The sequence below is a fragment of the Gossypium hirsutum genome, chromosome A10 (genome assembly GCF_007990345.1).
Source record: "Gossypium hirsutum isolate 1008001.06 chromosome A10, Gossypium_hirsutum_v2.1, whole genome shotgun sequence".
NCBI lineage: Eukaryota > Viridiplantae > Streptophyta > Magnoliopsida > Malvales > Malvaceae > Gossypium > Gossypium hirsutum.
In genome coordinates this window covers 104,655,264-104,671,650 of record NC_053433.1, presented here as the reverse complement: position 1 = coordinate 104,671,650, position 16,387 = coordinate 104,655,264, and the positions used below count along the sequence as shown (strand labels likewise).

General features: G+C 34.0%; 1 protein-coding gene across 1 annotated transcript; it reads right to left on the bottom strand.

Annotated features, from left to right (window-relative positions):
* Positions 1-10,540: 10,540 nt before the first annotated feature.
* On the bottom strand, positions 10,541-11,540 carry LOC107895451 (uncharacterized). The gene is made up of 2 exons (XM_016820729.1): positions 10,789-11,540; positions 10,541-10,721 (listed from the first exon to the last, which is right to left on the bottom strand). The coding sequence occupies exons 1-2, from the start codon at positions 11,538-11,540 to the stop codon at positions 10,541-10,543; spliced, it is 933 nt and encodes a 310-aa protein (XP_016676218.1).
* Positions 11,541-16,387: the final 4,847 nt, after the last annotated feature.

The following is a 16,387-nucleotide window of genomic DNA, read 5'->3' as shown; positions in this document are numbered from 1 at the left end:
TTTCAGAGAGCACACTCCCGCGAACCTCATCCTTACAGTGGGATTACCAGTCCAGGCTAAATCCCCTGTAATATAAACTCATAGAGTATTGTCGGGATTACCAGTCCAGGCTAAATCCCCTGCAACGACAATTACTCTAATGAGCTTGGATCTGAATTACCAGTCCAGGCTAAATTCAGACCCTAATTTGGATTACCCGTCCCGGCTAAATCCATTTTCCACATATTCTTCGGGAGGGCTATATCAGAATAGGATCACCCGTCCCGGCTAGATCCTTTTTATCGTCAATTCCTTTTCAGAGATCCATCGAATTTTCTTTTCATTCAACCGGGATTTCTTCCCCTTTTATCAAATATATCAATGTTTCATAAATTTCATATAGCATTCAAATCATATTCATATCAAAAACATGCATTTCAAGCATTTAAGAATATAATTCAAGTTACATGAACTTACCTTGATACTTGTTTGTAAACAAAAAAAATCTACTAATCCCGAACTTTTTCCTTTCCTCGATCTAGCTTCGTATTTGAATCTTCTGGATCTAAATAAATAAATTTAGTTATCAATTTAATACATTTCATGTTCATATGCAACATTCTCTATAATTTAACTATTATTTATAGTTCATTCAAAGCTGTCTACTTGAGTCATAGTCACTAAATTATTTTTATCTTGAGATACAGAAATCCAAATTAGAATAAAATAATTTTCCCTTAAGCTAGACTCACATATATTCTTACCATGAAATTTTCAGAATTTTTGGTTTAGCCAATAAGTACAGTTTATTCTTTAAAGTCACCCCTGTTCTGCTGCCGACAGTTCTGACCCTTCTTCACTAAAAATTAATTATCTCTTCATACAGAATTCAAATAATGTTCTAGTTTGTTTCTCTTAAAAATGGACTCATTAAGTATTCTATACATATAAATTTAAGCCCCTAATTGTTTTTATTCAATTTTTTATGATTTTTAACAGTCAGAACAGGGGAACCCGAATTCATTCTAACCTTATCTCACAGAATTCATTATATCTAAAAATTTACAAATCCATTACTTACACTATTTCTTCTATGAGAAACTAGACTCAATAAGCTTTAATTCCATATTTTTTAAATCTTCTAATTCGATTTATACAATTTATGACGATTTTTCAAAGTTAGTCTACTGCTGCTGTCCAAACTGTTTTTGTGCAAGCTGTTTATTACCATTTTTCCCCTAAGCTTTTAATAAATGATAATTTCGTCCCTACTCAATTAGCCTCTCAATTGAACTTATTTTTCTCAATTAATATTTTATTCTATCACCTTAAACTAGTTTACAACCTTTAGGAATCAGAATTTCAGAAATAGACTTTAATTCCAAGCATTTTCACAATTAGGTCCTAAAAATCAATTTCTATTGAAATTACCTAATAAAATCATCTCATAAACAAATTAAAGCTTTAATTTCATTCTATTTCATCATAAAATTACAGCACTCAACCATGGTGACTTTCAATTTCATCCATGAAATCAAAAACTAATGAATTTAATAGTAGGACCTAGTTGTAAAAGCCTTAGAAACACAAAAATTACAAGAAAAAGGCAAGGATTAACTCACTTGGTGCAAAAATTATGAAATACCAGCTTAGAAAATCCTCCTATGGTGTTTTTAGCTGCTGGAATTGAAGAGAAATGAAGAAAAATCTAGATATTTCCTATTTAGTCCTAGCTTTATTTAGTTAATTTTGTAATATTCCAATTTTACCCTTAATTTATCAATTTTTCTGTCGTCCAGCCCAAATAAATTTTGAGTCTAATTGTCTTTTAAATCCTTTCTCATTAGACTCTTAAGCTATTTAATCATTCTAGCAACTTTTACACCTATTACAATTTAGTCTTTTCCATTTAATTGACTACCCAAACATTAAAATTTCCTAACGAAATTTTAATACCACACTAATAACATTTCATAAATATTTATAAAATTATTTTCGATTCGGTTTTGCAATATAGAGGTCCCGATATCTTGTTTTTACCCAATTTCTTCAATAATTTCTTTTTCTATCTAACCACTAAATCGGTAAAATTTTTCTATCAATATTTTCATACGATTTTCCTATCATATCAATTTTCATGCAAAAATATTGAAATAAATTTCTCTTTAAATCAATTTGAGGTTACGAAACCACTATTCCGATAACCTTGAATTTAGGCCATTACAACTCCCCGCCCCTTTTAGGATTTTCGTCCTCGAAAATCTTACCAGTAAAGAGATTTGGGTATTGTTTCCTCATTGCCTCCTCCGGTTCCCATGTCGCTTCCTCAGTCCCGTGCTTTTGCCACAATACTTTCACCAAATTTATCTTTTTATTTCTAAGCTCTTTTGTCTCCCGTGCCAATATCTTGACCAGTTCTTCACTGTAAGTCATATCCGGTTGAATCTCTACTTCTGTCAGAGAAATAACATGTGAAGGATCTGATCGATATCGTCGTAACATAGATACATGAAAAACATTATGGATTCTATCAAGTTCCGGTGGTAATGTCAATCGATAAGCGACCGGTCCAATTCTTTCTATGATTTCATAAGGCCCGATAAATCTTGGACTCAGTTTACCCTTTCGACCGAATCAGAGGACTTTCTTCCAAGGAGACACTTTCAGGAATACCTTGTCACTGACTTGAAATTCAATCTCTTTTCGTTTAAGGTCGGCATATGATTTTTGACGATCGGAAGCTGCTTTTAGACTATCCTGAATAACATTTACTTTTTCTTCTGTTTCCCGGATCAAATCAACCCCATGTATCTTCCTTTCACTAAGCTCTGTCCAATATAACGGTGTTCTACATTTTCTACCATACAAAGCTTCATACGGAGCCATTTTAATACTAGACTGATAACTGTTATTTTAAGCAAATTCAATCAAAGGTAGATACCTCTCCCAATTACCTTCAAACTCTAGTATACAACATCGGAGCATATCTTCCAATACTTGAATTACACGCTCAGATTGACCATCTGTCTGAGGATGAAATGCAGTGCTGAAATACAACTGAGTACCCAAGGCTTCTTGCAATTTGTCCCAGAAACGAGACGTAACTCAGGGATCTCTATCTGATATAATGGAGACAGGCACTCCATGTAGCCTGACAATCTCAGATATGTACAGTTCAGCTAGTTTATCTAAAGAATAATCCATACGTACTGGAATAAAGTGAGCTGACTTTGTTAATCGGTCAACAATCACCCAAATAGCATCTTTTTTCCTCGAAGACAAAGATAACCCCGATACAAATTCCATAGTGATTCTTTCCCATTTCCATTCTGGTATAGTAATTGGCTGAAGTAACCCCGAAGGTACCTGATGTTCAGCTTTAACTTGCTAACATATTAAACACCTTGATACAAACTCAGAGATATCACGTTTCATTATCGACCACCAGTACATCTTTTTCAGATCATTATACATTTTATTACTCCTCGGATGTACAGACATAATATCACTGTGAGCCTCGCGTAGAATCTTCTGTATGAGCTCTGAATTCTGAGGTACACATACCCTACCTCTGAATAATAAACAACCATCAGAATCAATTTGAAATTCAGAATCATTACCTGACTCACATTGTGCCCGTTTAACTTGTAACTTATCATCATTCTTCTAAGCTTCACATATTTGCTGTAAAAATGTTGGTTTAGCTCTTAATTCTGCTAGGATTGAACCATCATTAGTCAATGATAACCGGGTATTCATAGCTCGTAAAGCAAACAGATATTTCCGGCTCAAAGCATCAGCTACAACATTAGCTTTACCCGGATGGTAATCAATAATCAAATCATAGTCCTTTATCAGTTCAAGCCACCCGCGCTATCTCAAATTCAAATCTTTCTGTCATCAAATATTTCAAGCTTTTATAATCAGTATAAATATGACATTTCTCACCGTACAAGTAATGCCGCTATATCTTCAGTGCAAATACAATAGCAACTAATTCAAGATCATGTACCGGGTAATTTCTTTCATGTGGTTTAAGTTGTCTTGAAGCATAGGCTATTACTTTACCTTCTTGCATCAAAACACAACCTAAACCATTTAATAAGGCATCACTGTAAATAATAAATTCCTTACCCGGTTCAGGCTGCACTAATACAGGTGCTTTCGTTAATAGGTCTTTCAATCGGTTGAAACTTTGTTGACATTCATCAGTCCACTCGAACTTTACATCTTTCTACAATAATCGAGTCATTGGAGAAGCTATCATAGAGAATCCCTATACAAATCTCCGATAATAACCAGCTAAACCCAAGAAACTTCTAACTTCAGATACATTCTTCGGTGGATTCCAATTGACAATAGCTGATATTTTACTTGGATCTACCCTGATGCCTTCGGCAGATACAATGTGTCCAAGAAAACCCACTTCTCGGAACCAAAATTCACATTTACTGAATTTAGCATATAACTGCTTCTCTCGTAAAATTTGTAACACAATTCTCAAATGTTCTGCATGTTCTTCTTCATCCCGAGAATAAACCAAAATATCATCAATAAATACTACTACAAATATGTCTAAGTACGGTCTGAATATTCGGTTCATCAAATCCATGAATACTGCAGGTGCATTAGTTAGCCCAAACGGCATAACTAGAAACTCATAATGCCCGTACCTGGTTCTAAAGGTTGTTTTTGGCACATCTGACTCCTTTACCCGTAACTGATAATAACCTGATCGAAGATCAATCTATGAAAACACAGTAGCACCTTTCAGCTGATCAAATAAATCATAAATCCAGGGTAACGGGTACTTATTCTTTATGGTTACTTTATTAAGTTGCCGGTAGTCGATACACAATCTCAAAGACCCGTCTTTCTTTTTCACAAACAGAACCGGAGCACCCCAAGGTAAATGAGTCGGTCGAATAAAACCTCTATCAACAAGCTCTTGCAACTGTGTCTTTAACTCTTTTAATTCTGTAGGAGCCATCCGATACGGATCTATGGAAATCGGAGTAGTTCCTGGAATCAAATCTATAGAAAATTTCACTTCTCTTTCTGGTGGCAATCCTGGTAATTTCTCTGGAAACACATCGGAAAATTCACATACCACTGGAACTGCCTGTATTTTTGACTCAGATACTTTGGTGTCAAGTACATAAGCCAAGTAAGCATCATACCCTTTTTTGACATACCTCTGTGCTGCTATTACTGAAATCATATCAGATAACCCCTCTGTCTGATCAGATTTAACCCGGAGCAACTCACCATTCTGACATTTTAGCACAATATATTTTTGTCTACAATTTACTACCGCATCATGCTGGGTTAACCAATCCATGCCCAATATCACATCAAATTCATCAAATGGCAGTAACATCAAATCAACCGGGAAACAATAACCCCTTACCATTAGTGGACAATTTTTTACAAATTTTATCCACCAATACAGACTGGCCCAGGGGGTTCGAGACTTTAACCACAAATTCAGTAGGTTCAACAGATAAATTTTTAATAATTGCAAGTTTAACACATATATATGAATGCGTAGAACCAGGATCAATCAATGCAGTAATATCAGTATCAAGTAAAAAATATACCAGTAATAACATCGGGTGCTAAGGCATCTTCTCTGGCATGAATGGCATATGTCCTAGCAGGTGCTCGTGCCTCAGGCCTACCTGCAGTATCTTTTGTAGCTCCTCGACTACCACTGACATTACCGGATAGTCGAGGTGGTCTACCTCTCGAAACTGGATTACTCAGCTTCTATATTTGTTCAGCTTCTTTTTCACCCCTTTCTGGACAATCTCTGAGGAAATGGTCAAAAGAACCATATCGGTAACAAGCCCCACTCTTTAATCGACATTCACCAAAATGAGCTTTATTACAGTACTGGCATCTCGGTTTAGAAGTGCCAACACTGCCAACACTGGTCATTGATGGAGTACAAGGCCTTGGATTAGTGCGTTGAGAACCTCGCTCTCTGCCCGAATACCCAATGGCTGAAGTAGAACTATCCTGATACTTCTTCAATTTCTTTGAAGAAGAAAACTAGGATTTTCCCATCGGTCTTTTACTAAAAATTTGAGCGTTTTTCTTTTCTTTGTTCAATTATTCTGCTTTATAAGCTCTCTCTGCCAATGTAGCAAACTCTCGAATTTCAAGAATTCCGATCAGTAGTTTAATGTCTTCATTCAACCCTTCATCGAATCGTTTGCACATTTCAGCTTCTGACTGTACCCATTCTCGAGCATATTTACTCAATCGAACAAATTCTCTTTCATACTCAGATACTGATCTGTTACCCTGTTTCAACTCAAGAAATTATTTTCTCTTCTGATCGAGAAACCTCTGACTGATATATTTTTTTCTGAACTCGGTCTGAAAGAATTCCCATGTAATTTATTCTTTCGGAACAACTGAAGCTTTAGTATTCCACCAATGGTAAGCTGTGTCTTCTAGCAGTGAGACGGCACATTTCAAACATTCTTCTGGTGTACAAGATAATTCCTATAGAACCCGAGTAGTGTTTTCTAACCAGAATTTAGCCCGTTCGGAATCATCATCAACTGCTGCTCGAAATTCTTCGGCCCCATATTTTTGAATTTTATCTACTGGAGCTTTCCCTTTTCTGACAGATTCAGTACCTGTACCTTGTGGGATCTTGGGAATCAGTGGAGGAGCAGAAGGGAGACTTTGAACTTGCTGCACTACAGGGTTAGTTCTTAAGTATTGATTAAACCACTCATTCATCATTTGAAAGAAGGCTGTTTTTGCCTCGTCCCCTCGACCCTCTGTCTCGGGCCTTTTACTGCTAGTTTCTTCTCTTTGTACTGAAGCCGGAGCATGACTCCCAGCTTCCTCAGATTGAGCTCGGTCGGATGACATTACTATAAGAAAAACACATTTTAAATGGTTAGGAGATATCACACTATTAATAATAATTTAAATGACATGTATAGCTAATCTCATATTTGCTACATCGGTCCTAGAACCGGCTAAACCGTAGCTCTGATACCAATAAATGTAATACCCTCTACCCGTATTTATTGTCGAAATAGGGTACGAGGTATTACCGGAGTTTACGAATTAATTTTTTTTTAGGAAAACTCAATATAATCCCTTTACAGATATCTAACCTTCCCTGTAATATTATATCGAGACCAATCCAAATCAACCAATCCAATTCAACATAATTTCAAGATAAATTCATGTATATTTATAAAATAACGTCATCACATACTCAAAACCAGGTTTGTTAACCATACCAATGGCTAACTCTACATTCATTTCATAGAATCATTTACTTTATTAGCTTATACATGCCATTGATTTCCAAAATAAAGTTTCTTTATATACCGAAGTCCTGAGGTTGATAGTGTGATGTGTCTCCAACCAAATCCGACCTTCGAGCTCTTAACACTACAAAACAGGGAAAAGGAAACGGGGTAAGCACTTTGTGCTTAATAAGCTCATGTAACAAGAATTATACTTACCTAATATTTTCAATACAATACAATAAACATTCATATATCCATTTAATGCATTATTACCCTAATATGCACAAACTCAACATTCAAGTTAGTACAATAATTTCCATGTACCAATAATATATATTATGATTGTTGAGCTCATCAATATCATAATTTCCATTTCCTTTTTATTTTTCCATATTTATCCCGTTGAATTTATCGGAATTTCGATGGATTTTCAGAGATACACTTTTAGTGTACAATTCTGGGTCCGTCAATTCATATTCATGTGTGCACATTTCCATTTCAGAGAGCACACTCCCGCGAACCTCATCTTTATAGCGGGATTACCAGTCCAGGCTAAATCCCCTGTAATATAAACTCATAGAGTATTGTCGGGATTACCAGTCCAGGCTAAATCCCCTGCAACGACAATTACTCTAATGAGCTTGGATCTGAATTACCAGTCCAGGCTAAATTCAGACCCTAATTTGGATTACCCGTCCGGGCTAAATCCATTTTCCATATATTCTTCGGGAGGGCTATATCAGAATAGGATCACCCGTCCCGGCTAAATCCTTTTTATCGTCAATTCCTTTTCAGAGATCCATCGAATTTTCCTTTCATTCAACCGGGATTTCTTCCCCTTTTATCAAATATATCAATGTATCATAAATTTCATATAATGAGCATTCAAATCATATCCATATCAAAAACATGCATTTCAAGCATTTAAGAATATAATTCAAGTTATATGAACTTACCTTGATACTTGTCTGTAAACAAAAAAAATCTACTAATCCCGAACTTTTTCCTTTCCTCGATCTAGCTTCGTATTTGAATCTTCTGGATCTAAATAAATAAATTTAGTTATCAATTTAATACATTTCATGTTCATATGCAACATTCTCTATAATTCAACTATTATTTATAGTTCATTCAAAGCTGTCTACTTGAGTCATAGTCACTAAATTATTTTTATCTTGAGATACAGAAATCCAAATTAGAATACGATAATTTTCCCTGAAGCTAGACTCACATATATTCTTACCATAAAATTTTCAGAATTTTTGGTTTAGCCAATAAGTACAGTTTATTCTTTAAAGTCACCCCTGTTCTGCTGTCGACAGTTCTGACCCTTCTTCACTAAAAATTAATTATCTCTTCATACAGAATTCAAATAATGTTCTAGTTTGTTTCTCTTAAAAATGGACTCATTAAGGATTCTAAACATATAAATTTAAGCCCCTAATTGTTTTTATTCAATTTTTTATGATTTTTAAAAGTCAGAACAGGGGAACCCGAATTCATTCTGACCTTATCTCACAAAATTAATTATATTTCAAAATTTACAAATCCATTACTTACACTATTTATTCTATGAGAAACTAGACTTAATAAGCTTTAATTCCATATTTTTTTCATCTTCTAATTCGATTTATACAATTTATGGAGATTTTTCAAAGTTAGTCTACTGCTGCTGTCCAAACTGTTTTTGTGCACGCTGTTTATTACCATTTTTCCCCTAAGCTTTTAATAAATGATAATTTCATCCCTACTCAATTAGCTTCTCAATTGAACTGATTTTTCTCAATTAATATTTTATTCTATCACCTTAAACTAGTTTACAACCTTTAGGAATCAGAATTTCAGCAATAGACTTTAATTCCAAGCATTTTCACAATTAGGTCCTAAAAATCAATTTCTATTGAAATTACCTAATAAAATCATATCATAAACAAATTAAAGCTTTAATTTCATTCTATTTCATCATAAAATTACAGCACTCAACCATGGTGACTTTCAATTTCATCCATGAAATCAAAAACTAATGAATTTAATAGTAGGACCTAGTTGTAAAAGCCTTAGAAACACAAAAATTACAAGAAAAAGGCAAGGATTAACTCACTTGGTGCAAAAATTATGAAATACCAGTTTAGAGAATCCTCCTATGGCGTTTTTAGCTGCTGGAATTGAAGAGAAATGAAGAGAAATCTAGATATTTCCTATTTAGTCCTAGCTTTATTTAGTTAATTTTGTAATATTCCAATTTTACCCTTAATTTATCAATTTTTCTGCTGATTTCATACCCTTGCCGTCCAGCCCAAATAAGTTTTGGGTCTAATTGCCTTTTAAATCCTTTCTCATTAGACTCTTAAGCTATTTAATCATTCTAGCAACTTTTACACCTATTACAATTTAGTCCTTTTCATTTAATTGACTACCCCAAACTTTAAAATTTCCTAACGAAATTTTAATACCACACTAATAACATTTCATAAATATTTATAAAATTATTTTCGACTCGGTTTTACAATATAGAGGTCCCGATATCTTGTTTTTACCCAATATCTTCAATAATTTCTTTTTCTAACTAACTACTAAATCGGTAAAATTTTTCTATCAATATTTTCATACGATTTTCCTATCATATCAATGTTCATGCAAAAATATTGAAATAAATTTCTCTTTAAATCGGATTTGTAGTTACGAAACCACTATTCCGATAACCTTGAATTTAGGCCATTACAGTTGGAGCCTTTCTTGAGCTCTCCAAGCTTTGTTGATAGGAAAAGGCAGTCTGGTCTGCTTGCCAAGTTGACAAACCTCACATACATCATTCTTGAGCTTGATCCTTGACATGTCTTCAACTAAGCTCATTTTGTGCAGCAAACTTAGTGACTTATAGTTCACATGCCCCATTCTCTTGTGCCACAAACATGATTCATCAGGTAGAGCAGTATGTGCCTTAGCTTGTAGCTGATTCACATTTAAAATGAAGGATCTATCATACATAGCTACTGTCACTAGCTCCTGACCAAAACAGTCATTTATCATACATGTTTTTCCCTCAAAAATAAGGGAGTAACCTTCTCCAGCAACTGACCAGCATTATGCAAATTCTGGTCAATGTTAGGTACATAAAGAACCTCAGTAATAGTCTTGTTACCTTATTGAGTACAAATTACAGCCTTACCCTTACCTTTGGCCTCTAAAAGCTCACCATTGCCGATTCTAACTTTGGACACAAAACTGGTGTCTAGCTCCCTGAACATACTTTTGTCTGAAGCCATATGATGAGTACATCAACTGTCAATCAACCAATTTTTGCTGATCTTGCTCGAGCTTGCAAAATAAGAGGCGGTGAAGACATGTTCTTCTTGTGCTTCAACATCCTCAGCAGCTTGAGCTTGGTTCTGGTGCTGTGGTTGTGCTCTTACTTTGTTGTTGCAAACTTTCTCAATGTGGCCAAGTTGCTTGCAGCTTCTACACTAAATGGCAGGTCTGTACCAGCAGTATTTTTCAAGGTGAGCAGTCTTCTTGCAATGAGCACAAGGTGGAAACTTCTTCTTGGCAACATCCTTCTTCCATTTCTCTTTCTTTTCTAGCCAAGGCTTCTTGCCTTTGTAACTTGAGCTTGAGCTTGAGCTTGAGCTCTCTGCTCCTGGCTTGAAAAGCTCCCTCAAAGTGCTCCTCCATTCTATTTGCTCTTCTTTGCTCTTGTGCATAAAGAGCATTGATCAGCTCTATCAAGGGTATAGTTGATAGGTCTCTCGAGTCTTCCAAAGAAGAGATTTTTGACTCATACTTCTCTGATAGAGTTGTAATGACTTTTTCAACTATCCTCTTGTCACTAAACTCATCTCCAAGCAGTCTTATGTTGTTGACTGTGGCCATAATCCTGTCAGCATACTGCTTGATGGTTTCTGAGTCCTTCATTCTCAGATTCTCAAAGTCCCTTCTCAAGTTGATCAGTTGTTGCTGTCTGGTCTTGTCTGACCCTTGAAACTCCTCCTTGAGTTTGTCCCAGGCCTGCTTTGGAGTGTCACAAGCCATTATCCTTGTGAAGATGACATCTGAAACTCCACTCTGAAGGCACGACATGGCCTTGTACTTCTTGGCAGTGTCCTCACTATGCTGCCTGATTTGAGCTATGGTCAAATTAGCTCTCAAGGGAGGTGGCTCTGTGTCATTTAGAACAACATTCCATAGGTCATGTGCCTGCAGATGTGTCTTCATTTTCACAGCCCAAATGTTGTAGTTTTCACTAACAAAAACAGGTGGTGGTGGTGGTGAAAAACTCATCTTTGCAGCAATCAAACAAGCCAACAAAAATAGCTCCTGCTTCTTTTCTTTCAAACACTAGTCACTCACAAACAAAACACAACCAAGGCCCTCAAAGACTTAGGCTCTTGATACAATTAGTTGAGTTTTTTAATCACAAAACAAAAACAAAAGAACTAAAAAATTTGTGTTAAAAGATGAAAAAATAGAAGCAAAACAGATGTTGAAGGAGAAACTAAAATTGACTTCTCTCTTCATTTTTTGTTTAAAGAAAAATGTACATATATTAAACTATTACATTGAAAGAGCAATAAATTTTCTGAAAAGTAACTTGCACAAAAACAGCTCAATAGTAACCTACTAATTGTCTAAAGCTGCTTAGGTTGGCTAAACTTTATCCAAGCAAAAAGTTGTCAGATCAAATACAGGTCGCCTGTTACACAAAAATACTTCATCCGAATAACATTTGGTACTTTTGAATGTTGCTTTATTTCATCTGGGTAACTTGCATATGCTGTTTGTTGCCACCTTTTAACATAAATCTTATCGATATGAGAACAAAATATGTGCAGATATATGTATATACGAATAAAGTGGCTAGGCGAGTATCGGTGTTGTCCAATGAGGTGTTTGTCAAGTTTGGTGTTATTTTGTTTTAGGCGAGTATTGGTCCTTGTATTTGAAGATCTCTAGGTATATGCCTATGCTCTACTTTTGTAACCCCACTTCTGGACCTTCAGAATAAATAAATTGTATTGTATCCTCTTTGCGATATAACTTTAACTAATTAAAAGCAAGTTCAGAATGCAAACACGGTACAGACCAAGAAGTACTTGATATAGGAAAGCCTTCGCGTATTGTCTAATTAGTTAAGGATTAGTGAGTCATGCTTCTATTTGCCCACGAAAATTTATTGATCAACCCCTTAATAGAATTTTCTTTGAAATACTGTTTTTTTTTTTTTTTTGTTTCTTGATTGACTAATGTCGCCTGGTAATGAGTATCAAACTTTTTTTTTGGATTTGGTGCCAAAAGTATGTAAATAATTCATGCTTCTGATATTTGCCCGCATAAACTAATAATACTAGTGCAATGTAATGCTAACTGATATTTGGGAATTGAAATGGTCAAAGCTACATGCTACTCCTTTAAATAGTTTTACTTCTACTGTCTGGTGCATAAGTGTTATGTTCTTTTCTTCTCCATTTTGGTGATTTGCTTGTTAGGTTTTTCTAATGGAATCTCAAATGCTGCTACTTTTATAAAAAAATTCACCTTTTGTGCTTATATTTTTAAGGGTGTTTTTCTAGCTTGCTATTAGTTTTTTTTCCCTTTCTGGTAGGAAATTAAGTTCATGCAAATAAGAGTTGATGATATGTGCAAATTATCTAACCTCTAATCCGCACTAGAATAGTGAAGAGGATTGGTGTTGATGCTGCGGTTAGTTGTTGGCATACTGCTGTTAGTTTTTCTTTTTAAACAGATATCAAATAGAATTAATAATCAGCAAAAATATGTATTTAGTTTTAAAGTATAATCTTTGATGTAAACTAAAATCTTATTAACTACAAAAATAGAATTATATGGGATATATGTTTTTATTTTTAATAAACTATCTATTATTTTATTAGTTGACAATATATTCTTTGAATTCAATAAATCATCAATTTTCAATCCAATCAATTAACTAATATAATTTTATTTTATTTTTTATTCAGTATCATTTATTAAGCATAAAACATTTAAGAGTAATTATTTTAAACTGGTGGAGTAAAAAAAACTCTACAAACATGTCTAAGATAATATATATATATAAAATATCTTTTTTCACTATTTAATCATTATCCAACTACATCCTAAAAGCAAATGGCATCATCTTGAACTCGCTTATAAAGTTTTAATAATGTAAGCACTCAAAAGTGCATGTAAGATTTTATGTGGTGCTAGTAAAGCTTTGGCATTGTTAGTTAAAATAGAAATTTTAGGTCTTTAAACTCTCATTTTTTAATCTCGTTATGCACAAATGTGATAGGTGAATGTTTAGTCATAATATATATGTTTTAATTTGATTTTTGTTTGGCTTTTTTCTAGTTTTTCATTCATTCTGTTTTATAACAATCATTATTCAAATATATATTTGTACTTATACAATATTTATGAATTTATCGCATTTATAATAACAAACACCAAAAAAGTTATTCGGATAAAATAATATTTGATAAAATTAAATTTTCTTTTATACAATGTTTAATTTCCTACCCAATTCGTACGTGTATTTGCGTCGGATATTTTGAATTATAATAAATTAAGTACGTAGTTGAGTAATATATCTGTAAGGCTGATCATGCTTTTTAATTCCATTAGTGTATTTCAAGATTAGATATTAATTATTAATTTCTCTTTTAATGTGCAGGATATTATTATTTTCTAAATAAAGAGTTGATTTTGTGGAATGAGATTTGATAAATATTTATTGTTTATTTTTCTTTGACAGTGTGTTATTACTTCCTCTTTTTCTTTGGCTTGCTTGATTACTTCTTCCACCCACAGTTGAGCTTCTTGTATTCACTGAACCACTGTAAGTTCTTTACATATCATTTCTTTGATTTTGTTTTATTGCTATTGAAATTAGTATTGAAGAAATGTGACTCTTTCACTATGATTTGAAGATATGTAACACTTTAATATCTTGCAATAATGGCTCGTCTGCCTTTAATAGTACAAAGTGTGAGGCGTAAAAGAATTGGTCTTGCATTGACAATATGGTTGCAATTATGTACAGTTGCGAGTTGGTTCTTACTTTCATTGGGTGCTATTCATAGCCTGCATACTTATAGACCAAGGATTAGATTATATATTTTAGATTTTTATGCAAAATGAGATTATGTAAAAAGACTTGTATATGCTAGTGACGAGACCTGTATTGAACAAGTTAGGATGAATAGAACTACTTTTTTAAAATTATGTGAGATGTTACAAACTTTAGGGGGATTGAAGTCGTCAAGGAACATGCTTATTGATGAGCAAGTGGCAATGTTTTTACATATCATTTCTCATCATCTTAAAAATCGAGTTGTCAAGCATCACTTTAATAGGTCTGGGGAAACCGTTAGCATATCATTTCACAATATTTTAAATGCTGTCATACGTTTACAAGATGTGCTATTTAAAAAGGCAGAGCTAATTACAGCTAATTCTACAGACCCAATGTGGAAATGGTTTAAGGTATTGGAGTGAGTTCTATATATAGCTCGTACATAATTTAGTTGACTTAGATTTAAATATAGGATCCTAACTTGAGGTTTTATACATATGATGTAGAATTGCTTAGGTGCTTTAGATAGAATCCACATCAAGACTAGGGTTCCAACAGTTGATAAACCTAGATATCGAACACGAAAAGGTGACATAGCAACAAATATGTTAGGTGTTTGTACATCTGATATGTATTTTGTTTATGTTCTTCCTGGTTGGGAAGGTTCTGTTGCTGATGGACTGGTTTTTCGAGATGCCATTAGTAGGAGACATGGATTAAAAGTTCCTCATGGTAAAATGCAAAATTAGAGGACTTTGAATAAATCTTTAAGATCATATTTTTTTAGGAAATTAACCATGACAAATAGTTTTTTTTATAGGTTGTTATTATCTAGTTGATGTTGGATACACAAATTGTGAGGGATTTCTTGCACTTTTTAGAGGACAAAGATATCATTTGAATGAGTGGCGTCAGGGTTACTAGCCAAGTACTCCGGAAGAATTTTTCAATATGAAACATGCTTCAGCGCGTAATGTTATTGAAAAATGCTTTGGGTATTAAAACTTAGATGGGGAACACTTAGGAGTCCATCATTCTATCCTGTGAGGGTGCACAATAGAATCATTATTGCATGTTGTTTGCTTCATAATTTTATTCGAACCTATATGAATCTTGATCCTATTGAAGCGGAGCTGGAAGAAGAATTACCTAGTAATGTGATAGATGACGATGAACTGAATATCGTAAATATTCATCCATCGGATGCATGGGCTATTTGGAGGATGGAACTAGCCAACCAAATGTTCGATGAATGGCAAGCATCTAGAAATTAGTTAGGTTTAGGGTAAAAGTAGTAAACATTAATTTGTTTATGTTATTTCATGTATCTAGTTTATGAAACTTTGATGGTGTTGGAATTGTTTTTTGTATTATACTAGACTTGTTGAATTATAATTTATTTTCTATTGATTCATCATGTGTTATAATTTTATAAACTGTTAACTTTTTGATTCATAATATTGAACCTATGTTTAAATTTTTCTCTCAAGATAGTTATGTCAGGTTTTTCACAAGCAAGTGTTTCTTCCCAAAATTCTCGACGAACCAAAAGGAAATAGGTTCCAGAAGAAGATGCTGCGTTGGTTGCCTGTATGGTCGACTTGCACAATGTTTTGGAACCTTTAATGCTGATACTGGATTTAAAGTCGGTTATGTAATTAAGTTGGAAAAAATGTTAGAAAAAGTTTTACCCAATGCCAAGTTGAAGGCTAAACCTAATCTTGAATCGAGGATTAGGACATTGAAAAGGGATTGGTCAATCGTTTATGACATGCTCAATGGAAAAAAACAATAATGGTTTTGGTTAGGATGAGCATAGGCAGCTTCTTATTGCTGAAGATGCGACGTGGAACTCATATATAAATGTTAGAATTATTTCAAGTCTTTATTATCTTATTTTGACCAAAATTATATCTAATATGAATTCCTCATTTTTACAGAGTCATAAAGAAGCCGATCAATTCAAACATCGTAGTTTCCCTTATTATGATCAACCTACTGCCATCTACGCAAAAGATCGAGCCACTGGGAAAGATGCTCAAATAGCCGCTGA

Coding starts and splice junctions, on each gene's coding strand:
- LOC107895451 (XM_016820729.1), bottom strand. CDS start 11,540: ATGAGTTTTTCACCACCACCACCACCTGTTTTTGTTAGTGAAAACTAC. Junction 10,722..10,788: donor CAAGAAGAAGTTTCCACCTT/GTGCTCATTGCA, acceptor CATTTAGTGTAG/AAGCTGCAAGCAACTTGGCC.